Source organism: Grus americana, chromosome 3, assembly GCF_028858705.1.
Source record: "Grus americana isolate bGruAme1 chromosome 3, bGruAme1.mat, whole genome shotgun sequence".
Classification (NCBI taxonomy): Eukaryota; Metazoa; Chordata; class Aves; order Gruiformes; family Gruidae; genus Grus; species Grus americana.
The window spans coordinates 64,165,603-64,191,883 of NC_072854.1; the positions used below are offsets into that span (position 1 = coordinate 64,165,603).

The following is a 26,281-nucleotide window of genomic DNA, read 5'->3' on the forward strand; positions in this document are numbered from 1 at the left end:
AGGCAATCCGGCTGCTTGCATCCAATGGCTTGGTTTTCCACCTAACAATTTGATCATTTCCCTTATGCTTCACATTACAGGTTATCTTACATCATGTATTAGGCAGTCACCACGTATTCCTTGCCTGGCTAACTTCATGCACTGGCAGGCACTCTGGCTGCAGTCCTTCCCGTGCCAGGCACACAGCTCATACCATGTTTTTGCCTGCCGTATTTGGACTTTTCCATCTGCTCGGTCGCATTGCGCAGTAGTTTTTCCAGGGCTGCTCTAAGTCAGACCCCAGGTATCCTGCACTCAGGTGCCTGTTTCAGCCTCTCCTTCAAGAACCCTGTCACTCTCTCTAAGTTGCAGGCAGCAAAACCACACTTAGAAATTATAGTTCCTTTTCCAAAACTGTGTGTGCCCACAGCTAGCTATCAGTTTCATCACCATTAGATCTCATTTTGATAGCTAGGCTTCCTGTTTTTCAGGCTTGAAAGAGCACTGCCTTAGCCTTTTATAGCAGTATGTGCCTTCAGTCTTTATGGCTGGGTTTATTCTGTAAACTGGATGATATTTTTCCAGTAGTGGTCACATCAGCCCGGCAAACACAGGCAAAATTCTATTTTCATTGCCATTGTAGTCAATAAACATACATCCTTTTGTCCTCAACACAGCCCTACTTAGTTCTATTAATCTCCCACATCATTTTCAAAGTCATAGTTGCCTTATGTTTGAGTATAGTCTGTTGCCTTTGCTTCTAGGTATATGACCTTGCTTTTGGCTTCATTGTCTACTAAATATGGCTAATCAAAGTTTAATAAAGTGTAATAAAGACTAGGAACATGTCAGTTCTCTTATTGCTTGGATTTGCCATGTAATTAATAGTTGCCTCTTGTCCGAAACCTTGTAGGTAGAATTACAATTTTACATGGAAATATTTTGTTCCTTGCTGACTGTTTGGCTTGCTGAAGGTACCATGTCTAATCAGTTTCATTTGTTTAATACAATTTGAAGATTTTAAGGCAAAATATAAGTAACTTTGAGGATATTAAAAACACCATCAACAATTTACTGGTATTACATTGATGGAAATTGGCACCATTTTTTCTGCCTCATCAACTCCAGAGCTTGACTAGCTAACCTGAAAAATTCTTTTGCATATAAAACAAAGTTCTTAGCTTTGTTTACTTTCCCTCCCCCAGCTTTTTTTTGCTGTGAAAGTATATCTTATAAATATGAAGGACTGTTTGCATAATCTAGTATCAGTTCTGAATTTAACACAAATTCAGATCAAAGAAAGCAACACTGAAAGTGCTGCAAACTTCTATTACAAATGTTTTGGTCCAAAAATTAACTATTATTTCAATGCATAAATTTATCACAAAAATACGTCTGTCATTGCAAGAATCTCAGTATCCCGTGCCCTGATCACAAGTAATGCTAACTAGGAAGGTGATGCCTTTTCAAGTGCAAAAGAGGAAATAAATGCTATACAACTTAATTGTAACTGAAAAGTGAGAAAAAAAAAAAGGGATAAGATGCAGAGAAAGGAGATTACAATCACCAAAGAACTGAATGAAGTGAGATTCTATGGTTTAGTTACCACATGTTCAAATTTTAATCAGCAATTACTCGATTACAGTATGTTAAGTGTCCTTACATACAGTAACTGTTGGGGCAAGGCTTGTTTATCTAAAAAAAAAAAAATGCCAGCAGCTGGTGCCTGCTGCTTGTAGGGCCAGGGAAAATACAAACCAAAAATAAGGGATACCTTCCTCTTCAAGGAAGGCTGGTTGGCAGCTGCACCAAACTATTGAGGGAGCTGGAGCATCCCCGTCCTTCCATATAGAGGATATACACTAAACACAAGTGATTGGTCTTAAGGCAGCAGCAACTGGATCAAATTCAATGGACTTCAGAAAAAAGTAAATAATTGTTTCCTACCTATGAGTTAGAGCCCCCACATTGCAAAAGGCAATTAGGAGATTATGCACAAAGTCGTTACTTAAGAAATTTTTCAGAAACATTGGGAAAAATTCTGGATGGCTTAAATGAGGCTGGTAGTAGTAGAAATTTTGACCTTTTCACATCTCCAACTATTTTCTTCTTGCACACTGAGCTATAACCCTCCTCTGTGAACCTCCTGATGCACAAGTGCATTGATATAAGTATTTAGGTATAACACTGCTACATGATCTATATCTTTATTAGAAAAGCAGTTGAGGACATTTTTTACATCAGAAAAGGAGTCATCAGCATGAAATCAGCATGATTTTACTGTCATTTCTAGTTTTAAAGTCTATGACTACAATTGAAATACTTCAGAGGATGAATAGTCACAGAAAATGCCAAGGTCTCACATTACCCAAAAGAAAAGATATTGGTAAAGGCCTTCCTTCAAAAATGCACCTAACCATTGGAGGGTAAAAGTCTTAAACACCAAAGAAAAGGGTTTTTTTCTTGTTTTCTTTTTTTTCTTCTCCTTTTCAAAACCAAACAAATCATTACTGTTAATTTATTTTCGTGTTCAAAAAAAGGGTCCATTAAGTAGAAAAGTAACAGATAGGCTTTGAAAAGAAAAATATCATCTGCCCTAGTAAGTAATTTCTAGAATATCCTGTAATTTCACTATCCTAAATAAATATCACATGACATGGAGAAAAAGTGAACTTGTATCGAAAGTCCTGGTGAGGACTTGAGATAGTAAGAGAAAACCCACAGATACACTTTCTGGGTCTGCAAGCGGGACGTGTCTGAAGAAGCAGCGGTGCGTCTGGGGCAGACTTCTCCATCTGAGCTACTCACGCCAGCCTGCCGCTAAAGTCATTGCAGAAGAACAGACACTTGCAGGACATGAGTCATGCAGACGCTGCACCGCGAGTGTCTACGGCTGAGGGAGACACGGTCTGCCCAGCAAGATTATAGGCGTTTCAGTGAATCCCTCTGTGCCATATTAGTTTAAAATACAACTAATGCTTGCTTTCCTCTCCCAGACGTCTGTGGAGCCTGTAGGCATACCTGCTCAAAGAACTGTTGCTGGCCGCGTACCTGTGCGGCACGGTATGGACGGGAACCCGCAGCCTCACACAAAGGTTTTCAAGAGAAATACATAAGAACTTCATTAAGCAGAAGAATGTTTATAAAACAGGAAAAAAATATATACCAGAATCCCCTTAACTTCCACAAAAGTCAGCTCAAACCATTAACTGTAGCAAGAGTGAGACCTAGAAAAGACTGCATTATGACAAGATACATGAAGTGGCCCAGCAAAATGTCATATTGTTGCTTTTTATTTGCTAAAAATAACTGCTTTCAAATGCTCATCATTTGTTTTTGGTAGAAATTACAATGTGAAAATCCTAATAGCATTCTCTGTAAAAATATGCATTTTTTAAAAAAAAGTAGACAATCTCATAACCATTATATTTTACTTGAGGAGTTTATGATGGGAGTTGAAATCACTTATACAGCGTCTGGAAAGTGTTATAAATAACATATCATGAATAAATTGTTCAACTGTGATGGTTCTGAAAACTTCAATACATTAAGAAGTGTTTGCTCCACTGAGTCCATCACTCTCTTTTGGTAAAGGAAACAAGATTTTCCATTTCAGAATATTTTACAAAGTTACTGTTCAGTCTTCCATTTCTACATGGAGTCCCCATTGTTCCTTGAATTGCAGGAGATACATTTCTTGGTCCTCTGATGATTCATCAGATACCTCTTTCTCATACAGTCTGGACAAAATTACCTCTTCGTCAGGATCATCACGCTTGAGTACTTCTTCACACACCTGGTTTTCAACACTGGACAAGGTAGGAATATACAGTCTTCCAGTGCAAGGATCCCAATCTACTACTATGGTCTGTCCACCCTCTTTCTCCATAAGGCCCTGTGCTATTTTTTCCAGCTGAGGATAGGATGTCTGCCCAGATTTTGCAATATCCAAGTCCACCAAGTTGATATGGGTCTCACCCGGCAATTCATCTGCTGCATCGACCGTCTTCAAATTAAGTTCCTCTATTTTCTGTCCCAAACAAGTGTCTGTTGCTCTCACCTCTAGTTGGGGGCAATACGGCTGTCCTGTTTTCATATCAATAAAGTCCCCCAAAACATTCTGTGGCTCCCCTAGTAGTCCCCTGGGGGAAGAGGTCTTCTCTTTTAAACTGAGGTCTTCTAGTTTCTGACCAGGACTGAAGTCTTCAGCCCTTACATCATGTTCATACTCTACAGTCCCTGCATTTTTCTGTTTCAAAGTATTCTTTGTTCCAGGCTGGCCGTAAGATGGCCAGTTCCCAGTTTGGTCCCCTTCTGCTAAAATATCTTCTTCACGTGAAAGATCAAGCAAGTGTTTTGTTTCCAGCACTTCTTTTAAAGTCAAATCCTTCCCTTCGGTGCCATTGTAAACTGTGTAATAATGGGGACTTTTCCTTTCTGACAGATGACTGGACTCCTGAGATGGCTTGTACTCATCCATGTTAACAGTGATAATGTTGACCACTATTTTTTCACGTGGTATGAAAACTCTTTCCTTGCATTTGTCAGTGTAGTGCCATACCTGGAAAGCAAAAAATATTTTTAAAGTGAAGTATAATAAAAATATCATCTTGCTGCTTCTTACTCTGTCATATATTTTTAAAACGTAAGGCTACGCTAGACCTTATTAGGAGGTTATTTCAATTTAGGGAAGAAGGAAGTTAATCATATAAACCTCCAGGAGTGTTAATATGCTGCACTTTTTTTATTCTATCTGAAGTAAAACTGTATGATGACCAGCTCTAATATCCATTTTCTCATCTTCCCCATGTCAAATTAATCGTTAGAACAGTTTTGACAAATTCCAGGGTTTTTTTCAACCAGCAAAAACTCAGGTGACTGGAGACAACATCAAACTTGTCCTTGAGTCACAGATTACAGAATCTATTCCACTATTTTTAACCAGTGAAGAGGAAGTGCAGTCCAAACCACATCTCTCAAGCACAGACTCAGGTACCATGTTAAGGTATAGCTTACAGAGAATTAAATAATATCAGGTTTCCTTTCAGAGAGGAAGCCATAGAGAAGGTTGAAGTGCAGTGCATGGAGCCTGCATTGTGCAGCCTATCACAGGCTGCTTTTGTGACTGTGATAAATCATCTAGTTAAACAATAGGAATCTTTCTGAAATGAGTAATATTTCTAAAAGGAATAAATACTGTATGAGCAGTCACTAAAGGAAAGTACAATAGAAAAACAACAACCAGAAGCTGCATTTCAGTGCTTTCAAGCTTGAATGGAAGACTAAGACCACTAGTCTTAGATCCATGTACCAGGTAGTCTGAAAGCTGCCCCAGGTCAGAAGTGCTGAACCAAGCAAAACTGCTTATCCCACCTCCCCCTGACCACATGGGATGCCCATGTGGAATAGTCTGTAGTTTAAGAAAGCCAGAGAGCATCATTAGAATACCAGGTCTATATTCATTTGTTACCTTGATATCAACTGAATCCAGAGGTGGAGAAATAAAATTGAAGCTTCAAGGTGGTCATAAAAAAGTGCAATGGACATTAAAAAAACCACCCAAGATACAAATTATACATTTATTAGAGAAAAAACTCCTGGAGTTGGAGTTTAGTCTGCTATTGAGTGGGAATTTTTCACTAAGTAGCCCTTTCTGTTCTTGGACTGTAAAGAGCTGTCCTGCTAGCTCTCCAAGGGAGACCAAGCTGTCTCCCCCTACCATGCCCTGGGTCCCAGGATGAAGAGTGAAGAATAAGATGGAAAAAGACTTTTAACCAAGGTCTGTGGTTACAACAGGCAACAGTTTTAAATTGAAAGAGGGTAGATTTAGATTGGATATAAGGAAGAAATTCTTCACAGTGAGGGTGGTGAGGCACTGGAACAGGTTGCCCAGAGAAGTTGTGGATGCCCTATCAGTGCAAGTGTTCCAAGTCAGGTTGGATGGGGCTTTGAGCAACCTGAGCTAGTGACAGATGTCCATGCCCATAGCAGGGGGGTTGGACTAGATGATCTTTGAAGGTCCCTTCCAACCCAAACCAGTCTGTGATTCCACAATTCTGTGATAAAGCTGGTGTCTCATCAGGTGCAGGAGATGTCTCCATGCACATCTGAACACACTGCAGCAGTAGCTGCTCTGCTCCCTCTGAACCCTTCTAAACCCACAGTCCCTCTGTGAACTTTTCTCCTATCACCTTTGTGCTGCTCTAGATTTCTTCAGTAAGATCAGCATGTTGAAACCAAGTCCCTTATACCTCCCATCCCACGGTGTCATGCAAATTGGATTAACATCAAAGTGTTCATTCATTATTGTAGTTGCATGTTTATGCTTGAGCAACTTGTTTAGAGATAACTGTGAGAAAGCTCTGTTGAGCTCACGAACTGGAAACCAATAGCATTTTTTGGACTTTTTATGTTCTTTCTAAATATTAACAAACTTTGCAGCTCTAAGAAACTTGGAAACATTTTTACATAGAAAGTGTATTTGAGTTGTGTAAATAACAGAACATGTTGGTACATGTTTGGGTATTAGGAAATGGTGCGGTATTTGAAAATATTCTTGAAATCCAGATTAAATTATCTGTATGATGCACATGCACTAAATCCTTCAGAATCACAATTAAACAGTAAAATGTTGTAATACTCAGTAATAGTCCAAGAAAACATCATGGGGCTTCTGCACTGCTTAATTATCCATTTCTTCTTGTTTCTGATTTTAACCAATTAATAACTTTTGTTCACTGAATCTCTACCTAGATATCTTGTTCCTAGATCAGTTTAGGGAGTGCTGACTTCCTAACAGAACTTGCCTCAGTGCACCTCAGTCCTTGCTTATGGCAATGACTTCCAAAAACCAACAGCTCTGTTCTGATCCTCATTAGCTCTGGTCACCTTTTCAGACCTGGGCATCTTTTTAGACACAGTTGCTAATTTGAGTTATTACTCTGTTTTTCTTGCATTTAATAACCCTCATTGTGATGTTCTTTTTTTGATTCGAGTGGCAACTAGAGCTTTGATTTGCAGCTAGCCATGGTTTCCTCCCAGCTGACAGTGAGCCCTGGAAAATGCACAGCTCTCCTGTGAGTGCCAAGGTTGGCAGCGACCTCCTGCAACAGAGAACACTTACCAGGTTTGTTGGATGTTTCTGTTTGCTGACGTGAATATATCTGTGCACACAATAGCATGTCATTGAAATAAAAAGGACAGCAAGCATGATAGGTAGAACATATCCAAATACGATGGTTATAGTCTCATCTGCTGTTTTATCTGTTAACAAAACAAAAGTTTTCATTGTACTGAGCAACTTTTTAATGTATTCAGATAGTAATGTGCATTCACTGTATCTTTTTTGGATATGGGATGCAAATGTTTTAAATAGACAAGGAATTTGCAGGAATTTTTAAAAAATTACATTTGAGCTACAGGAAATTTTTTTTATTATTATCTAAATTATAAATTAAATTCTATGAAGAAGTAACAATCCCTCCCCTCAGGTTCTCCTGTTGCTAATTTCTGTGCCCTGAGACTGACCCAGCTCTGCCACTCCCAGACCTCATTCAAGGAGGAAAAAAAATTCTCCATTCACTAAGACTCAAAGAACGCAGATCCTTTTCCTCAGAGGTACTGTCCTACCTTCCAGTCAGTAGACCCCAGCTGTGTTTTATTAAAGGCAAAGATTTTTTTCATCAGTACAAACACACAGAGAGGGAAGAAACACTGCTAGCTTTTCACTGTCAGAATGGATACATAAAAACCTTACAAACTCAATCACTGTGTTTTATTTTTTTCTAACTTGCTGCTTCTTTTTGTAATTTGCCAGCTTACACATACCTTTCAAAGTAGCAATGCAATATTCTTTAGAGAAACCACTGTGCAAAAGTGGTGTGGTGACATATATCTGTGCACTGACACAATAAGCAGTTCCAGGTTCTAACCAGGGCACAACCAAGGTGTTGTTGCTGATGGAGAAGAACCACTAGAAGACAGAAAAAAGGATTTTTTTTTTCCCCTTTAACTCCTCACTTACAGAAAGGTAAAGGTCTTATATAAAAAATGTGTCACAAGCACACAAATTTTCTGAAAAGAATAATGATACTGTAAGAACTGCCAGCTACATCCTTTTTTTTCCAAATACAATCAGGTCATGTCCTCTCTGAATATTTTATCTTCTGTCCAATCATTCTTCTGCCACTACTGAACAATTCTATGTTTTATATGAAGTAGGACCGGGTACTACCACTAGCCTGCATTCTCATGCTGATATTGCAATAGAGTTAAAGCACGACTCCAGCCCTGTCCTGACGCCTAGGCCAATAAAAGGCATAAGGTACACTTCCACAAAATCTTTCAAACTGGGATGTAAATTGGTAAAGACAGGAGCCTTAGAATAATTGATGTTATGTAGACCTTGGAATCCAAGGTAAAGTAATTGCTCTATGTCAAATATCTTTATTAAAAAAAAGAAAAGCAAAACAAAAACAACCTTTTGTATACCTCTAATTGGTAATCTTGGCATTTTAATATTTCCTTTGAGAAACGGTTACCTTTTTGGAGTAAAATTTCTGTATCTTTTCAGGAAATTCAGAGATTTGCCAGACAGAGATTGTGTCTGGAGGATAGGCACAGAAGAATTGATGGTTTTGTAACTGATCACTGAACTCTTCCTCATCTACTGTGTTTATGCTGGGAACTACTACTTGATAATGAAATGTAAATCCGCAGACACAGACAAATGAAGATGTTCAGATGTTGTGACAAAGGATGCACTTTGTCATGATGTATTTCGAGTATTGCCAGTAGACAGACTGGCTGGGGAGCAGCTCTGCCGAAGAGGACTGGGGACAGGCAGCAAGCTGAGCATGAGCCAGCGACGTGCCCTCACAGCAAACGAAGCCAACAGCACCCTGGGCTGTGTTAACAGGAGAAGGGGCAGCAGATGGAGGGGAGGGATTATTCCCTTCCACTTGGCACTCATCAGACCACGTTGTGTCCAGTTTTGTACACCCCAATACAGGTGGGTGTACAAATGTGTGGAATGGTGGGACGATGAGAGACAACAGACAGAAGTTCAAAAAGAGAGGTTCAGATTGGATATAAAGAAACGCTTCTTCCCTAAGACTAAAGTCAAGCAGCGGAACAGGTTGTGCAGTCTCTGTCCTTGAAGGTTTTCAGGATGCAACTGAACAAACCTTGAGTGAGCTGGTCTGAGCTCACAGCTCATCCTGCTTTGAACAGGACTTTGGACCTCCTGAGCTCCCTTCCAACATGAACGATCCTACAATTCCTATAAGGCTACGCATCCTATTTCAATCCTTGCTATTACGGACAAAATGCATTTCAGTAAGCACAGATTTAACCGGTGCAGTTCCACAGCCTTGTCAAAGCTTACCCGCTTCTTTGTTTTTTTGTTGAGGACAGACACGTTGTATTGCAGGCCAGGATACACTTGAAGCAGAGACACGGATTCTCCTTCAGAACTTCTCTTCCACTTCTCAGGAGCAGTCAGAATGATGGAAATAGATTTCTCGGTAGAAGATACACTTACCATGGGTGGATCAATTTTAGCTGGAAAAATGAACATGTACAAAAAGTAGTCAAAAGCAGCAGAGGCAGACTGATTTGACCATGCAGTTTTTGAAGTGGATGACACTAAATTTCTTTTAATATTTTGGGGAGTCTAGGAAGGACTTTAAACAATTCATTCACATTGGTAGAAAATTATTTTATCAGATAACTAAGACAACCTCTACAGTGAGAAGGTGAACACTGACTTGGAATTTTGCCTAGGAATTCCTGTGACTTCACAGGATAAACAACCTTGAAACTCAGTTTGCTAAAACAAGCTAAATTACCAGTATGTTCTCAGATTATCTGGCACAGACAAGCCATATTGTGTTCTAGAGTATGATTACTGCTTGGTTTAATAAAGCCTTTTCAAAATCAGAGTTCTTTATACTGCGGATGCGCCACAACTTTTATTTGCCTTGAGTAACACTTTACCATAGCATAAAAGAGTATTCAGTATATGTAAGACCGTATATATAACACCATATATCCAAATTCTAATAAGATTATTTCAATTACTTCTGCCAAAAGCATAAACGTGAAACAACTGCAAAAAAAAATCTATCCTCATGTTAAAATTAAAATATCCTACGCTCTGAAGGCACACGCAGTCTGAGCACACAGTATTAATCAACATCTGGCTGTGCGATTAGCTTTTCTTACTGTCTGTAAGAGGGTTGAATCGTGTGGTCTCCATCCAGTCAGAGCACATCCCATCGAGGAAGGCTTTAACGCTCGCATAGTACTGTTCTTCGTAGTCAGAGGTCTCACTGGAGAGGTCACACCACGTTCTGTTGATATTCCTGCATTCTGGCTTTCTAATCCATTTGCCAACACCATACCTATATTGAAAAAGAAAGAGAAAGGAGCTGTACAAAAGCTACTGCCATGATATTAGTCACTTGATAATATAGCACAGAAACTGATATTATGGCTAATAAAACGGTTGGCTTATTTCGTAGAAATGTGCAATTTCAAGCAATTGCCAAATCCAGCTGAGATAATCCACTAGATTTCCACAAGTTTCTAACGTAAAATAAATCAGAGTAGGCCCTATCAGAAAGAGTCCACATGGAACTAACTGGGATGTTACTGATACCAATCTAAGCCCAGTTTTGCTCACACAGACCAGAGATATCTCAGCTTCAGCCTCCACAGCTTTAGTTTGAACTCTAAACACAGGATAACAGTCAGGATAACTATTTATATAGAAACAAAGAGTTCTGTCAGAATGATCAGTGGCTCATCCTGGTGTACGGAAACAGATGATGCTCAGGGTCTCCAAGATGAGTGGACAGGAGACTACCCATCGCTGACTGCTACTACTTTTTCTTGTTTAAAAGACAGACTCCATTGGAACACAATGAACTTCAAAACCCTTCTAGTTTAAAAAGGGGCATATACGTGTCACCAACAATGTCTCAATACAGACCAACTCTTATACACTAGTAGAATAAATCAAGGTTTCCTTGGAAAATTCCTGCTTGGACTTGCACAGAAGCTCCTGCTCCTCAAATTCACAATATACTGAGAAGAATTCCCTTTTGGCTGCTAATTAGTAACGGCATGTGGCAGCTTCTACACAACTGCAGGACAGTATCACTCACCAGCATTCTCCACCTAGCTCAAGGTCTTGCTCTCCTAGGTGGGCAGATGCACATATGAATATTTTTGTCTTCGGTGTGAGAGATGGCCATATTTATGACTACAGACTCTTCCATGGACCAGCTGACCCTGCAGAGTCAGCATAGTTAGTGCTGACTTCATTTTACCTTCTACAAAATTATCATTCATTCCATAATTACTCAGCACTCTCCCCTTTTGTAGGAGGTGGACTATGTCGCTCCCCTGTTAGCACAGCAAGCAAGGTCTGGGCAAAAGAGGTTTGCAGTCTCTGACAGTGGAAGCAATTTCCTGCTTTTTCTGGTAGCCAGTACAAGTTACAGGAAATTTCTGGAGATCTAAATCTGTTTTAGTGTCATGAAAAAATTACTAGACCTCTTTATGTTAGAGGCAAAGACTGGGAGCATTACGTCTTCCATGACAACAGTGCTATGCGTATTTATAAGCTAAAGTTCCAGCACTCTCCTGCAGAATGATCCAGTGCTCTCTTGGTGGGAATAAAGGTAATGGATTCTGGTCCTCACTCAGATTCCTTGCAGACCTTGAAAATAAAAGGGCCTGATTCCAATCACATTACTTGGTTTTCTACAATACCTGATAACTTCAGTGGATTTTCTCCTATACTAGAGAGGCTTGAGGGATCAGAAGAAATCTGTGGGTCTGTTAGATAAGACCAACGAAACACTGGATGCTGTTATCATTCTATTAAATACTACATCTCCAGATCCGTTTAAACGTGTACACAAGGCTAATGTGTACAGATGCCAATCCACAGCACGGTCCTTCTTTGTCATTCTGTCTCATTTCTCAGGAATGCCCCTAAAAGCTTCCACGTTGCATCCTACACCTCTTTAATAGGAAGAAAATCGCCTTATAATTTTTTTAACTGAAGTAAGCAGTACCAGAAGTAAAAGTTAAAAACCATATTGCTTAAGTCTAACCCTCATTTTAGTTATCCTTTCTTTACTTTGTAGCAGCCCTATCTTTCATAAAGATTATTTTAATTATTATTTAAAATGCTAAAGTAAAAGTCAGTGGGGGAAAAAATAAACAAGCCAACTTACACTGAATACTTCACCCTGTAGAGTACTCCATCTCCTGTGCCTTCTGGTGCTGACCAGTGAAGGACATTCTTCATGTTTATAGATTCAAAATGGACATTCCTAGGTTTGGGCAAAGAACAATACAACTCTCCTGAGAAAGAAAATAAGAAAGGAACAACATACACTAAGAATCTGCAAATACATATGCTTCCAAGTTAACAAAAAGACACATTTTTAAGTAAGCCATAAAATTCTACACACTGCCTTTCTTATCATTAAAAGCACAAGGCTGTTGGCCAGGGAAATTCCATTTTTTCAAAAGTGTCCCTAGCTAGTGCAGTCCCAAATTCCATCTGTATGTATGTGGTTTTTCACTAGCAAAAATGGCTTTGCCATTTATGACAGATATTGGCATGGAAATATCCAGGGACTGGAAGCTAAAGCTAGAAAAGTTTGGCCTAGAAGAGATACACATTTTTAAAATTGTAAAGGTATTTGAATATCAGAACAATTTTCCACTGGCAATTGTAAAAAATATCCTTGATGCTTCAGTAGAATTCTTGCTGTAGCTGAGTAAACTTCTAAAAATCAAACAGCTATTTTTAAAAAGACACATGGAGTCTACTGCAAACACAGCTTTACAAACACAAGTATGACTTCACAGTGGAGAATCAGACTGGATGATCACAATAGCCCCAACGTCATTTGATCATCCATGTTGTTTCTCCAGAAAGTCAGAAGTGAGCACCTACTCTTAGGTCACTCATCTAAATCACTGTTCATTGCACCAGCTTTTGCAATGAATAAACAATCAAGACTGGGGCTCTTAAGAACCCAGTTTCATGTCTTCCTAATACACACTCCTAATCTAATAAATTTAATGAAGATGCTCACATTGCTAAATTGCTTGCAAAACGGAGGCCCGTGGGCCCAGGGGCAGAATCCCAAGCTCCACGTTGTGACTCAATCCCCAGCACCTCCCGCCATGGGAGCTGCGCCCATGGGAGCAACCCCGAGACCAGCTCTGAAGCTGCAGCTGCTGGGAAGGAGCTTCTCATAACGAGGGACCACGAGAGCATAATGGGGAAGAGAAAAAGCGAATCTGTGGTTCTTCAGGACTTTTCAAAACCCTTTAAGCTCTTCCTCCAGGGATGCAATTCTAGTTCTTAAGATAAGAAAAAGAGACAAAGAAAGGGGGAAATAAAGCATATTAACACAAACAGTGGGAACCTGTCTGAATCAATAGTCCTTGACCTTTGTTACTTCCTTAAGCAGACCTTAAGGATTTTTTATAGTATATTTCACTATTACTAGAGTAATAGTGTTCATCCTCCTGTGTATGTAGCATATAGATGCTTCTGTAAGTAAAAGTCACCACCATTTTCCTGATTAACTTGCTGACTTCTAGCTGTCTTTGAGCCAAACAGTAAAAGCTTTTCAATACATTTATTAAAACAACCTCCTTGCAATTCTCTAGAAACCAATTACTTTAAACTGTCTTGGTGGAAACTCTGGGTTTTCCAAGCCTCTAGCTGTATGTTAATGTTCAAAACAAACTCTGGTATATGACTGCATCTGTATCTTCAGATCATAAAGCTTTTTGTGGAGAGTATATCTAATGTTGCTCTCTTTTATCTCTAGCAATTAGCTAGTGTTCAGTGGCTTTCAAATTTTTTCTAGTTGGAGAACAATTTTCATCAGCTTTATTCCTTAGGGTAACCTTATTTATTCACAAAAAGTATGTGGAAAGTCCCATTTCCTTGAACACTTGGACACAGATATGCCCAATGACAGTCATCTTGCAAGAGCTCAAACTATAGATTCAGTTATAATGAAATTAAAGAAATTTCAGGATGCCAGGAGACGAGAAAGCAGCAGAAAGAGACCTCCAGAAATCTGCCTTACTCTAGCATTTGCTTCCAAGTGGGAGATACAGAACCTAGAAAATAAAAGGTTTTGTTCCCCCCCAAATAAATGTCCTCTGTAACTGCTTTAGGTGAAACTAATCCAAATGTAAAGATGAAGCTGCCCAAGAGAGCAATGAAAACAGCCTAAAACTTGCAATGTCTGTTCAGTAAAATAGAGAAGCTCCTAAACTGCTGATGTGCATGCTACTAATAAGAACAAACCAAAACCAGCATTACATGGATTACGAGAAATCATCCATGCATCAAGTTTCATTCTTTGTAGCACATCCCAGCACTGAAGTGTATCAGACTTCAGAAAACCCATCAGCTCCATAATCAAAAACTGGGAATAAGAGATTAAAAAAAAATTAAAAAAACCAGTAGTCACACAATCCTGCCCAAGCCCTGAGAAAGGCAACCAGGCAATCCATGTAGAGAGAGAGGGAGGGAGGGACAAACAAACTTTCTGCTGAAATTCCCAAGTAGGAGGAAATACAACATAGGTATTTTCTTAGATTGCTGGGAATCAAAGCCATAAAAGGCTTCTCATTAAAAAAAAAAAACAATGAGGAAAAACTAAAATGCCCAACAAGGAGAGATTTCAGAATAGAACAGAGTCTGGAGGAGAAGACAGTATACACCGCATGGTCCCAAAACCTCCAAAAGAAAGTTTACAAAAATTCTAGCCCTTAAACAGCAGCAGATGATGAGGAGATTCGTCTCTGGTAAGTTGGGCTCTGAGCGAGGCACCTACTTTGCAGTGGTCATAAGGAGCAGAGGGAGATAAATTCTTCCATAGGTTGGTTCATCTCTTTAGTTAGGATGGACCAGACTGGGTGCATCTCTCTCCCTCCAGTGGAGATGGTGGTCAAGCCCATCAGCCTTGATCTCTGTTCCATGGCAGTTAAACTTATCAGAGATGCACCTTGTCCGGGAAGGAGTGGCAGGGAACACTGTAAGTCTTTACATGAGAAGGATAATCTATCCCCCATGTCCACCATGAACAAGGAAGACAAGGAACAGAGTTCAGTTTCAACAAGAAAGGATGCACTGGGAGTAACTCCTTGTGGGAAGAGGAGTGACACGTGAGGGTGGGTCACCTGGGAGGGCTGCTGGATGTTTCAAAGGGCAGATTAGAGAAACATGTGCCAGAAACGACACTAATTTAGCTGATGCTGCCTAGGGATAGTGGGACAGACTGGGTGATCTCTTAAGGTCACTGCCAGCCCCATTTTGATAGGCCTTCTTATACTATCTGAGAAATCTGGCTTCACAGGCGTACTGCTGAATCAGGTACAGGACAGCTAAAAATGTCCCTAACAGCTCACTTTTCACACCTTTTTTCTTTAAAAGTTTTTAAAATGTGCTTATCAGGCTAGTCTGTAGTCACCGAATTGAACTGTCCGGAGGCAGTTAGCTCATCACCAACAAGGGAAATTACTTCCATTGGTCTTCTGAATAGTTTTTGTTTGCCTGTATCTTTCAACATTTGTCCATCCTTGCATAAAAACATTTATATTCCTCAAGCACATTTTAAAGTAGCAAGACTCGTGCATTTGTCTGTTACATTTAAAATATTTTAAACTAGTAACATGCAAAGGCGTTTTTTTGTAGATTTTTTTTTTTTTAAATTTCCCTCCTCCCAGTGTGGTTTCTGCTGTGGTAAATGAAGTTTCAAAACAGAAACACTGACTGCAGAAGATGAGCCAATCTCAGCACGCAGAACCCACAGACTGTATCTTGACAAGATCTAAAGCATTACAACACTGCCGGCATGCCCCCACCTGCCCCCAGCTCGGTGTGATTTGGAAGGCAGAGGGACTGAGACCGTTAACTTTCCATTCGCTGCAAAAGCAGAGATTTGCTTTCTATTTCTGGTCTTGCCTCTTTAGTAAAGGCTTCTGTTTGCCCTTGCAACAAATCATGCAAGTTTTTTTATCCTTTGATTCTGCATCTGTAAAACAAGAATAAAACTACCATACTCCCCTATTTCTCCAGGAAATGTTAAGAATAAACTCCTTCATGTGTATTCAATGCTCAGTAGTATCAGGAGGCATGTGCAGAAAGTAGATCATACATAGAGCTTGTGTGTTCCATGGCTATCAGTCAGGAAAGGACTCAGCTATGTGCATCAGCTGCTTATTTCAGTATCTTGTCTTTAAACACAATACATCCAGTTATATTCTGATTTTATTTCCATTAGCCAGGATTAATGGCATGGGTTTCACATGGAATATTTTCAGTTTGTACCGGCCTACATGAGAACAGCAATCAGTCACACGTGTTGTTTTGCTAGGTTTAGTCTGTCTCATCGATAGTCTGCAATGGCTGTCATCACTTCCCAGTATAACCGAGTCACTTCATTTATTTCTTGCATGGAAAAACTTGGAGCCCTTATTACTGTCTTTGGAAACACTGTAAATCAAACCTTGAGTAATATCATTCCTTACATCTTCATGACTCTGCACACATGGACTGGAAAGAAAGTAATATAGGCTTGCAAACTTCACCACCACAACAGGGAGCCAGTCCTGATCTTAGAATAAGGTATTGCGAGACTCTCCAAAATAGACGTGACTTCGCCTGAAAACACCTTCACGTGTGAGCAAAAAAACCCACTGACGTCAGTGAAATTATTCTCATGAGTAAAAGACTGCATGGCAGGTGTCTCATCTTCTCTTTGTGAAAGTGCCTGCTGGGCTTAAAAACACAGTCAGCTTTAATTGCGTAGAGCTCCCTGCCAGGTAATGTGCCTTGCTTGAGTCCATTCAAAACTTAGATAGATACAGAAAACTATCTATCCACACGGGCACACACACACATGCATATATACAAATAAAAATATAAACACACATAATGTCCATGTTACAACTATTAGCCGTTCAGCATATCTGCTTTTTATCTGCTAGGAGGCACCACTGCCTAACTCAGTGACAAACAGCCGTGTTAAATCTCAACGCTACAGAACAAATACAGCTGCAACTACCTGTGCCCTCTCGCTACAAACAGATTTGTTAACTTTGCACTTGAGTTAGGTAACCCAGCAGCTGCAAAGTGTAGAAGTACACAAATACATAAAAATAAATCTTTTTTTTTTTTCTTCTTCCCCGTACACTGGCTATAGCTCTGGGGTGGGGAGAAGGCAGAGGACCCACTGAAAGGTGACCTGTTGGCACAGAAATGCCTCCTGTGTAAGTGCTGTTGTTGACGGCACCGCTCTCAAGCAGAGCGATCATCTGCTGTATTTTACTGTGGCATGGCTACAAGGGTGCAAACACCAAATTATCCAATAAAATAAAATAACAAAGAAGGTCTCCAGACAACTGCAAGATATAATTAAAGACAGTGAGTGATGTGGAAAGCATTAAGACAGCAAAGTGAGCCTTACTGCAACACAGCTTTTCCCAATAGCCACAGCAGTAAAAACCCAGGGACTCCTCCCCTCCAATCATCTCAGAATTTAAATGAGGAACTCCTCTGCTGACAATGACAGAGGCCTTAGCTTCAATTACTGCTGTATTTTCTTATACAAAAGTGACCCTTGGGAGCACCTCTGATGGAAGCGGCTCCTTTGTGCTGGGCGCCGAATTTACGGGCCACTCTGCAGGCACTCCCTGTGCCTTGCCATTTGCAGGTACCACTTCAAGGCCATGGATCTAATCCACGCTCACACACCTTGGTGAGAGGGCAGCCTCTCAAACAGGCTGAGTCCCCAATTCACCTTTTCCCACTGGGAGCTTAGACCCATCAGTGAAGCAATCTAGGACACCAAATATTCGCTTCTGGTGATGCTGTAGGCCACCACCCTTTTAGTCTTTCTGTTCAATTTTGGGTGACTTCCACCAAACTCTTGTGAAGTCTTGCTTGCTCCTTCTCTGCTGCTGCTCTTCACTTTTTGAGGAATTTTTGCTCTCTTTTCTTCCTCTAGCTCATCTGTTTCAATGGTTGTGATGTTCTCAGTGAAAAATATTCCCTCGATCGCATGCCTAAGCATAACATCAAAATGGTCATATTCAGGCAGAACAAATGTCCATGTAGCATCATGTTTGGTGGCACTCGCTAGCAGAGGGTTGGGGCTGTCTTTTCTGGCACATCTGCAGCCTCTAGCAAGCTAGCACTGGCCATGCAGGAATGCAAGGGAGTACACCAAGTGGTAAACAGGGGAGCAGAGCCAAAATTGGAGATCAGAAGTTACAGAGAGGAAGGGAAACCCAGCAAAGCCAGGAATACACGTTAGCAAATGTCATTACCTGCGATTAGTCATCTCAGCAAGAATTTAAACAAATTAGTTAACTTTTTTTAAATTAAGTGGGCTTGAAAGTTTTTCTCTATGCCGATTATTTTAGACTCAAACTCAGCAGGCTGGATAACGAGGAAGAGGAGGCGGCGTCATCATTACAGCTTAGCTGCCTTTCTCCTGGTGGGCTGCTGGAGCTCTGGGACTGCTGGGTATGAAGCTGGGCTAGCAAAACCCTTTGACTCGAGCAGCGCTGGTGGGAATGTGGGGAGGAGCACGGAGGTGATTTCCTGTTCGAGTCATAACAGCGCTCGAGAGCTAACCACAAAGCACACGCTTGCCCTCCCAGAACAGGAGCCCGTCACTCCCTGTTCAGAAGGGGCACAGGGGAGAGAAAGAGGGGGACTGAAATGGCATCGTAAGACTAAATGTAAACCAGGCAGTGGAGCAGACAGCAAAGTGTGAGAGAAGAGGTGGGGAAATGTGAGATAAGGACGAGACTGGGGCATGTGGGGTTTGTTTTTGAAGAAATAAGTGGGCTCCCATTGGAAACAGAAGAACCTGAGGAGGTCATTTGGAGAAAGAGTGTGAGTAGAAATACTCACAATTTACAAGAATGGGAGAGATACAGAACAGGGACTGAACCTGTGGCTTTCCCTGACATGCTCTCCTCTTCTGTGTGAAGCCTTGTGTTTATTTATCCAAACCACATCCTAACTTATAAAAACACCCCTACAGAGAATATTGGTCAAAGAACATTTGAGGCTTAGTCCAGAAAGACCCAACTTCAGAAAGGAGGAGAAAGTCTTCCCAGTCCATTGAAGGCTTGCTAGGAGACAGCTGGAGAGGGCCATGATAGCTGACAGCCACTCCTTTTTGCTAACTTGCATGACAGAAACAAAATAAACTGAATTTTCTTCCCACTGTGTTGAAGTTTTGCGAGTGCAAGAGTAGACCTCGTACCACCTAACCATGTCCTGCTGCAAAAACCTTTCCTTGATGCATTCCAACAGGAGAAAGTTATTGTATGTATGTTTTCTATTAATTCTGATTGATCAATACTGGCTTGAAACAAGATGAGTGAAATTCAAAGTGTGCTTGCCTAAAATTACTTACAATGCCTCTGAGGCTTTCAGAGTCATAATCCATCAGAGGTGTTTTGTGTTTAGGTGTTTGGGGTTTTTTTAAGGCTTGCAATGCCTCATCTCTTGCAGGCAATCAGGCTGATGGGGTAACACAGCCACCCCTGTCCAACCAACCATAAACATCCTATTTCCAGCCCCCAGCCAGTGCTCAGCAAATGGCAAGAGGCAATTTCAAGTTCACCCCGTGGAACAGCCAGCACAGCTCTAGGTTTGATCTCCTGCACAGTGCTGGAGACCCCAGATGATCAAGGGCATAAGTGCCTTTGGGAAGCAACTGCCTGTAGAGAACTCTCGAGAAATGAAGGTTTCCTGGGATACTCACCCATTTCTGTTGGTCTCCTGTCAGGTGTGGGCTGGTGTGTTTTGAGGCACCGTATGACTGTTCAGAGCGTCCCACAGTAATTTCAGATGTTGAACAAGTCAGTATCTAATTATAGGTATAGTAGTATTTTTACTATCTTTCCTGTACTCAACAAGCATTTTTTGTTAAAACCACCAGTCATGATTTTCAGACTCATTTACCCACCTATAGATTTAAAGCGATTCTGCTGTACAGAGGAAGTTATTCAGCATAATCATCTACATCTTTCACACATAAGTTATGAAAGACTGCCTCAGAAATGGCGTTAAATGTGGTAACATGCACAGCTGGATCCAAGGGACAGCGCAGCGTCGCTGACGTTCAGGGGAACAGCCAACACACTTTGATGAGCTCGGGGGGAGCCTGACCATCGCCTGGGCTGGTGGAGAAGCTAGCTCTTGGTCACGTTTGAGCTACTGCAAGTTGATTTAGACTCAGAGAGCTGAACAGGTTTACTTCTGTGTCTGTCTGCTACCTTCTTACAGTGGCAAAAAGCCCTGGCAGCAACTACACGTGCCTCCGTCAGTTGTCAGCGCTTCTCAGCCACATCCTGTACGTCACTATTTTGACTACAGCAGCTCGTAAGAGCAGCATATTGATGTACTTTTGGAAAAGACAAGGAAAGCCAAGAGAAGTGAAGTCTTGTGCAAAGCAGATGCAATAATACTAGCTCAACTGCTCCCTCCAGCCTTTAAGAAACCAGTGGGAAACAAATTAACCCCTTTCATCTAAGAGCTGCAATACCCACTCGTGTGGTTTTATGCATGGAGTGTGATTAAGCTCAAACACATAAATTTTGGTAACAGCATGTAAGATCCTTGCTCTTCCCGAAGCAACATTCTTCTTCTCTTTCTTCTCTTTGGATGCATTCCTGTTCCCATCACAGAAGTGGGAGTGGAAAATGGAAGGCTGAAAAATAGCAAGGCTATCAGGTGAAATTTAACTCAAGGTGCTGGGGTATAAAGAAGGGAAGAAGGAACCACAATCTTCCTCCTGTCCTTTTATTGACCTTAAAATACTCTTGCAGTAGCCAGGCAAACAGACATCCATTTTCCATGAGAAAGAGATATAGTTTATTTAATCTCTTCATATGTAAACTACCCCATACCTCCAGACTTACAACTTGTTTCCATTTCTTTCTGATTTATCTAGTTTTACTCTACTTTTTTTCAAGATAGGACGAGCAGTGGATAAAAACCTGCAAGTTACTGGTACATCAACTATAAAGCACAAACAGATCTGTACATCTTTTAAACACAGCTCTCTAATAAAACCTCATTTTTGTCTAGAGGTGGGCCTGGCTTCCAGAATTCAGGCTCTTACAAAGCTAAGCTTCCTAAAATATGTGAGCTCTTGTTTGGCTCATAAAGGGTGAATTTTCTCTCTCTCAGCTACTAATCCTGTAGCTGTAGATAATCAACACCACTTCTGGGAGGGAAATCAATCAGCAGAAATCAATCTGTACAAGCCACAAGTATAAAAACAAACATAAACTGGAACCACACACACACAAATGACTTGAGTAATCCTAACCACTTGCTTCTCTTGGAATTAAGACTATAAAGGCCACTAGAGAACAACAGCCACGGAAGGGTAAGGTTATCAGCTAGAATGGTGAACCTGAACGTTCGCGCAGGGAACCGCGACACATATCTAAGTTTTGGTCTTTAATCACAAATCTCAAAGGTGTATGAAGTTTCTCTATTGAATGAGCTACCTCCTTTAACCATTTCCATTCCTAATTAACAGGCAGTGAGAATTTGTCAAGTTGGGGAAATCATAAAGCCAATCACCAGGGCACAGATCGCAGCACTGTCTGAAACAGCCCGGCATGAGATTGGAAGTTGGAGATAAGGAGATAAGGATGAGCCTTTTGACTATATGAACATCTCCTTCTTCATATACTGTAGTTCTCCTTATGCCAATATCCCTTTTTATTTATTACTATGTTACATTTATTCTTCTCTTCTTCACACTGGCAGAGAGCCTGGAAATATCACATAAAAACACAAGCTCAGCCCTCCCACATACTTCCACTCTTATTACTGAAGCTTAATGCCCTCTCCAGTAAAGATTACCACCACCACAAATGCAGTTCAGTCCTGCTGAGTATACAGACATAGAGTAGGTAATACAAAATACTACATGCACAAAAATTTGTCAAGTTTTCTGAGGGTTCAAAAATCATTCTATTTTACAATATTCTTCCCCACTGCTTTTCTCATCTCTACTGTTGTGCGTACATATTTTTTCTTCTTTAAATCATTGAACTAACCAAAGATGACAATTTTCTGTGAGTTCTTAACTGCATTTGGGTAACATACAGCCAGCACTTCAAGTGGAATCTATAAACTTCCCAGGACACAGACATCACAGAGTATATCCACAGGGCGATTAGCCTACTTATTATGTGCACACTGCATGCCTTATATAGAAAGAATCTGACATTTCAGTATGCTATTTAATACTTTAGCTAATACTTACTGGCTGTGTCAATGCAACAGATCAGCCTCTTCTCAGATCCAAAATGAATCTTAAATCACCTTGTGTCAAGTCCCAAACATCTCAGCACTGTTCAACCTGGAGCCAAGCATTTCACTTGTGTCCTTCACAAATTATGACTGGGGCTTAAAGACCATGTGTTCATGCAGGAATAAAAGTGTTTGTACAGAGTTTGTTTCTATCAAAAGAAACAAATTGAATCGCAAGCAGTTTCTCCCCTCCTCTCGAGTCCAGGAGCAGCATCCACACAGTTTTTAAAGCACTGCATGTATGCTGACCTCAGGAAGCCTTCTCAAGGATTCACTGTGGGTATATGAGAAGGAAGGATGTGGATTATTAGCACTGAAATATTGCCTGCCTTCTGGATGGTTTTAACATGATAAAACACATCTGGGCATCAATGCGGTCCCTGAACTCCACCTCAATGGCTTAACTGCAAAGCCCATGACCCCTTTTATCCTTTTATTGTGTATTTTCCAGAACAACATCTTGATCAAAAGGGATGTTTTGTACATTTCAATGCTCTAGTAACTGTGGAAGAAAGCATATTGAAGTTTGCTTACAGGGAAGCCTGAAGTTGCTTCTCAAAATTTAGATCTATTTATTAGTAAAAATATGATAAAGCAGAAGATGAAAGACAAGTAAATTAAACCAGGTGTTTCAATGCAGGCCAAGCCACTTATGCAACTATTAGAAAACATTAAAAAGGAGAAGTTTTCAAGGTCCCATCATAAGAAACGTAGTTGGTATAGCCACATACCAAGTCCAGTGGGATCGAAGGCTAGGTCTACTTTAATGACTAATGCAATCCAATATGAGCAGGTCTGTTACAAGGAAATGTTGGTATTGAGAAAATCTTGTCTACACTATACACATTTCAGGTTTTTTCTTTTTAACATTGGACTAGCTCTACTTGCATTAGGTATGCTGATGGAGCCCACCTTCTGGGGCAGCTTCATCCAGAAGAAATCCAGTTCCAAGACTGCATCGCAATACAGACAAAAGCACAGTAAGTGAAATGATTGAGAGATTTTCTTCAAAATCACATGCCTTACCTGAACGGAAATAGTAAGATTGCGTTAAATATATCAAAAACCTTCTCTTTTTGCAGTACAGCATTCAGGCTCATTTTTCTTTCCTCAGAATAAGTATATATTGTAGTACCTGTTGCATTTTTTTTTTTCTTTTTTTTTGGTCTTTTTTTCTTCTATATAGATCTACAAGATAGACTGGACTCCAGAAATTTAAAGGTTTCTCTAATTTCAGAACAATGAGGTTAGGAAAATCTCCACTAGGAGTGTGGGGAAGGAGTTAAGATGGAGCTGCATAGATTAATAGAATAAGATTCTACTGCTTCCAAAATTCAGGATGCTCCTTCCTATCTTTATGACTTGTGTGCAAAAAGTGCTAAACTGTCTCGTGGTAAAGAAGAACACACTACATTTCTTGATCCTATTGATTAAACAATGAATTTTTCATTTTTTCCCATTTCCATTTTGCATTTTTTGTGCTTTTTCATTTGTTCTAGAGTACAGATTTTTAAACAGTGAGTGAAACACCAATTTACAAAAATCCCACTGGAGTGGAGCGGCAAGTAAAATTTTTGTCCTGTGCAAAACCAGGTAATGCTCAGATAGCCTGTAAGAATAAGATTGTACCGACTAACACACCACAGTGAAAACGAAAGGTGTTTTGCAAAGGTCCAACACTAAGTTAGTATTTAATTGCTGCTGCCACAGAGTTCAGAAAAATACTCAACAAGAGAGCGCAAAGGGACAGGCACAGCACAGATCCCATAAGATGCAAGAGCTTGAGTCTGCAAAGTCCTGCTCTAAAACCGCTTTCCATGGCACTTGGGCTCCTGTACAGCCTGTTCGTATTCCGGCATCAGGTCAAGCCCTCAGGACAACTGTAGTCTTTTCGGGACTGCATCTACCTGCAAGTGGCAACCCAGGCTGCTTCTGTTGGAAGAAAGTACCCAAAAGAGACTCCTCTACCTACCACTTCACTTTGGAGAAAGAGCAGGAGCACTGCTATGACAGTTCTGCACCTCATAGAATTTTTCCCCATTATTAGCAAAATACTGATAGCCTGAATTAAAACAACTTTTACTGTCTCACGCTGAAGACTTGAAAATGGAAGCTCTAAGCCTTTAGTGAACGGCACAGCTCTCCCTTCCGTGCTGGTATTGCTGTCAACAAAAACCTGAAATTCTGTCCAGCTAAAACCTCAGGAATGTGCAAACAGATTCCCTTCTGCCTCGAACAACCACTAGATAAAAACAACATAACTCCCTTGATATTTTTCTGAACCTTCTTTGGAAGTAAAACCAGTATTAATAAAATTTTATTGTTTTTTAAAGGGCAACTGAATGCCTGTTATACAGATTTTCCAAAACACTTGCACTGATGATCAGTGGACTTAAATAAGATGAAAATGATGCGGTCAGCTACCTAAAAAGAAGCTGGCATTGGCACCTGTGAAAGCCACTCAAAATTACTGATGTGTAACAGAGCAGTTTGTCAAAAGAGTTAACCGAGACACAATACTTAGTGCTACTCAAGAGCATTCAGGAGATGAAGAACAGTCCTTACTACCGTCCAGCTCTCACAGGATCTGAAAGTTTTGCTGTGGATTTAAATGGGAGCAGACTCTGTCTTTATGTATTTAGTTTTGGAGGCAACATTTGCAGCAGAGAACAAGAGCACGAAGACAGAGTAGGTTTCTCAGAAGATCTGCTGATCTCTGCAATATCTTCTGCAGTTTTATACTCGAAAAAAGAAATTATGTGTGATGTTTTCAACAGCAGCAGGGGACTCACCACGCACACGCATTCAACAGCTATGGTTTACGTGCTCATTCCCGCTTGCTAACATCATTGCTCGTGCCCTAGACTGCTATTAGAGCTGCTCCCACAGCCCACTCCAGCTGCCACCTTCCCTACTCCCTCTGTCTCCTTGTGCTTGGATGCGTGGCTGTCACAGACGAGTGCTCTGGTCTATAGGTGGGAGAAGGGAATCGAGCCACTCCGGACACTGGCACATGAGCTGAATACCTCTGCCAAAAACCCATCCTGCCTTTTGTTTTAATCTGTCTCTTGACTGCTCAGGTAGGATTCCTGGGTTTGGCAACTGCATCTTCCTTTGTCCTTGACAAACATCAAAGATATTTGGGAATTACCCCAATGCGTATAACAAGGACTGTCTCAAGAGCACACTATCAACTTACAGCTAGACATAAATTAACGTACAGCTTCTAAAACCTAATTCCAGCATAACTATAGAGAAAAGAAAAAGATGAAACAACATTACAGAAGTACCCAGTCCTCTTCTTCCATTTAAGTACCGGGGGCCAGAAACACGAACGTTAAAGGCAGGCACTGCTGTCTAACCCGAACGGCACACAGAGCCCCAGCCCTGACCCGACCGGTGGCGGCAGAGGGAGCACGGCCCGACACGGCACGGCGAGACGAGCCCGCGGGGCCGGGCCGGCTCTGCCTGCCCCTGCCGGCCACCGTGCCAGGACAACCGAGCGCGGAGACGACCCCGGGGACCCTCGGCGCGGGGGCCCCGGCTCCCACCCCCGGCCCGGGGCGGGATGCGCATCCCCCGTGGGACAGGGGACGCCCCGCAGGAGCGGGCGGGGGGACGGGCGGGCAGCGCCGCCACCTACCTGTGTGCGCCGCGGGGGCCGGCGGCAGGAGCAGCGGCAGCACCAGCAGCCAGGCCGCCCCCCGCCGCGGCCGGCCGGCGCCCATGGGGGGGTCACATCTCCCGGCCCGAGGGCGCTCCGCTTCCCCAGCGCCGCCGCCGCCGCGCAGGTGGAAGGAGCCGACCGCCGGCGGGTGGGGCGCGCAGGGGAGGGGAGGAGGAGCCGGGCGGGCAGCGCTGAGCTGCGCGGGGGCGGGGGTGCTCCCACGGGGG

At 41.5% G+C, this 26,281-nt stretch overlaps 1 protein-coding gene across 2 annotated transcripts; it reads right to left on the reverse strand.

The window, feature by feature from the left end:
• Positions 1–1,665: 1,665 nt before the first annotated feature.
• On the reverse strand, positions 1,666–26,281 carry IL20RA (interleukin 20 receptor subunit alpha). 2 transcript variants are annotated; one of them, XM_054822568.1, is made up of 7 exons: positions 26,031–26,281; positions 12,228–12,326; positions 10,204–10,382; positions 9,365–9,540; positions 7,807–7,951; positions 7,103–7,242; positions 1,666–4,540 (listed from the first exon to the last, which is right to left on the reverse strand). In XM_054822568.1, exons 2-7 carry the CDS (start codon positions 12,299–12,301, stop codon positions 3,617–3,619), a joined length of 1,638 nt encoding a protein of 545 aa, XP_054678543.1. In that variant the 5' UTR covers positions 12,302–12,326; positions 26,031–26,281; the 3' UTR covers positions 1,666–3,616. The 2 variants fall into 2 exon arrangements, with proteins under 2 accessions (XP_054678543.1, XP_054678542.1); XM_054822567.1 differs by having other exon boundaries at positions 12,228–12,357; positions 26,031–26,280.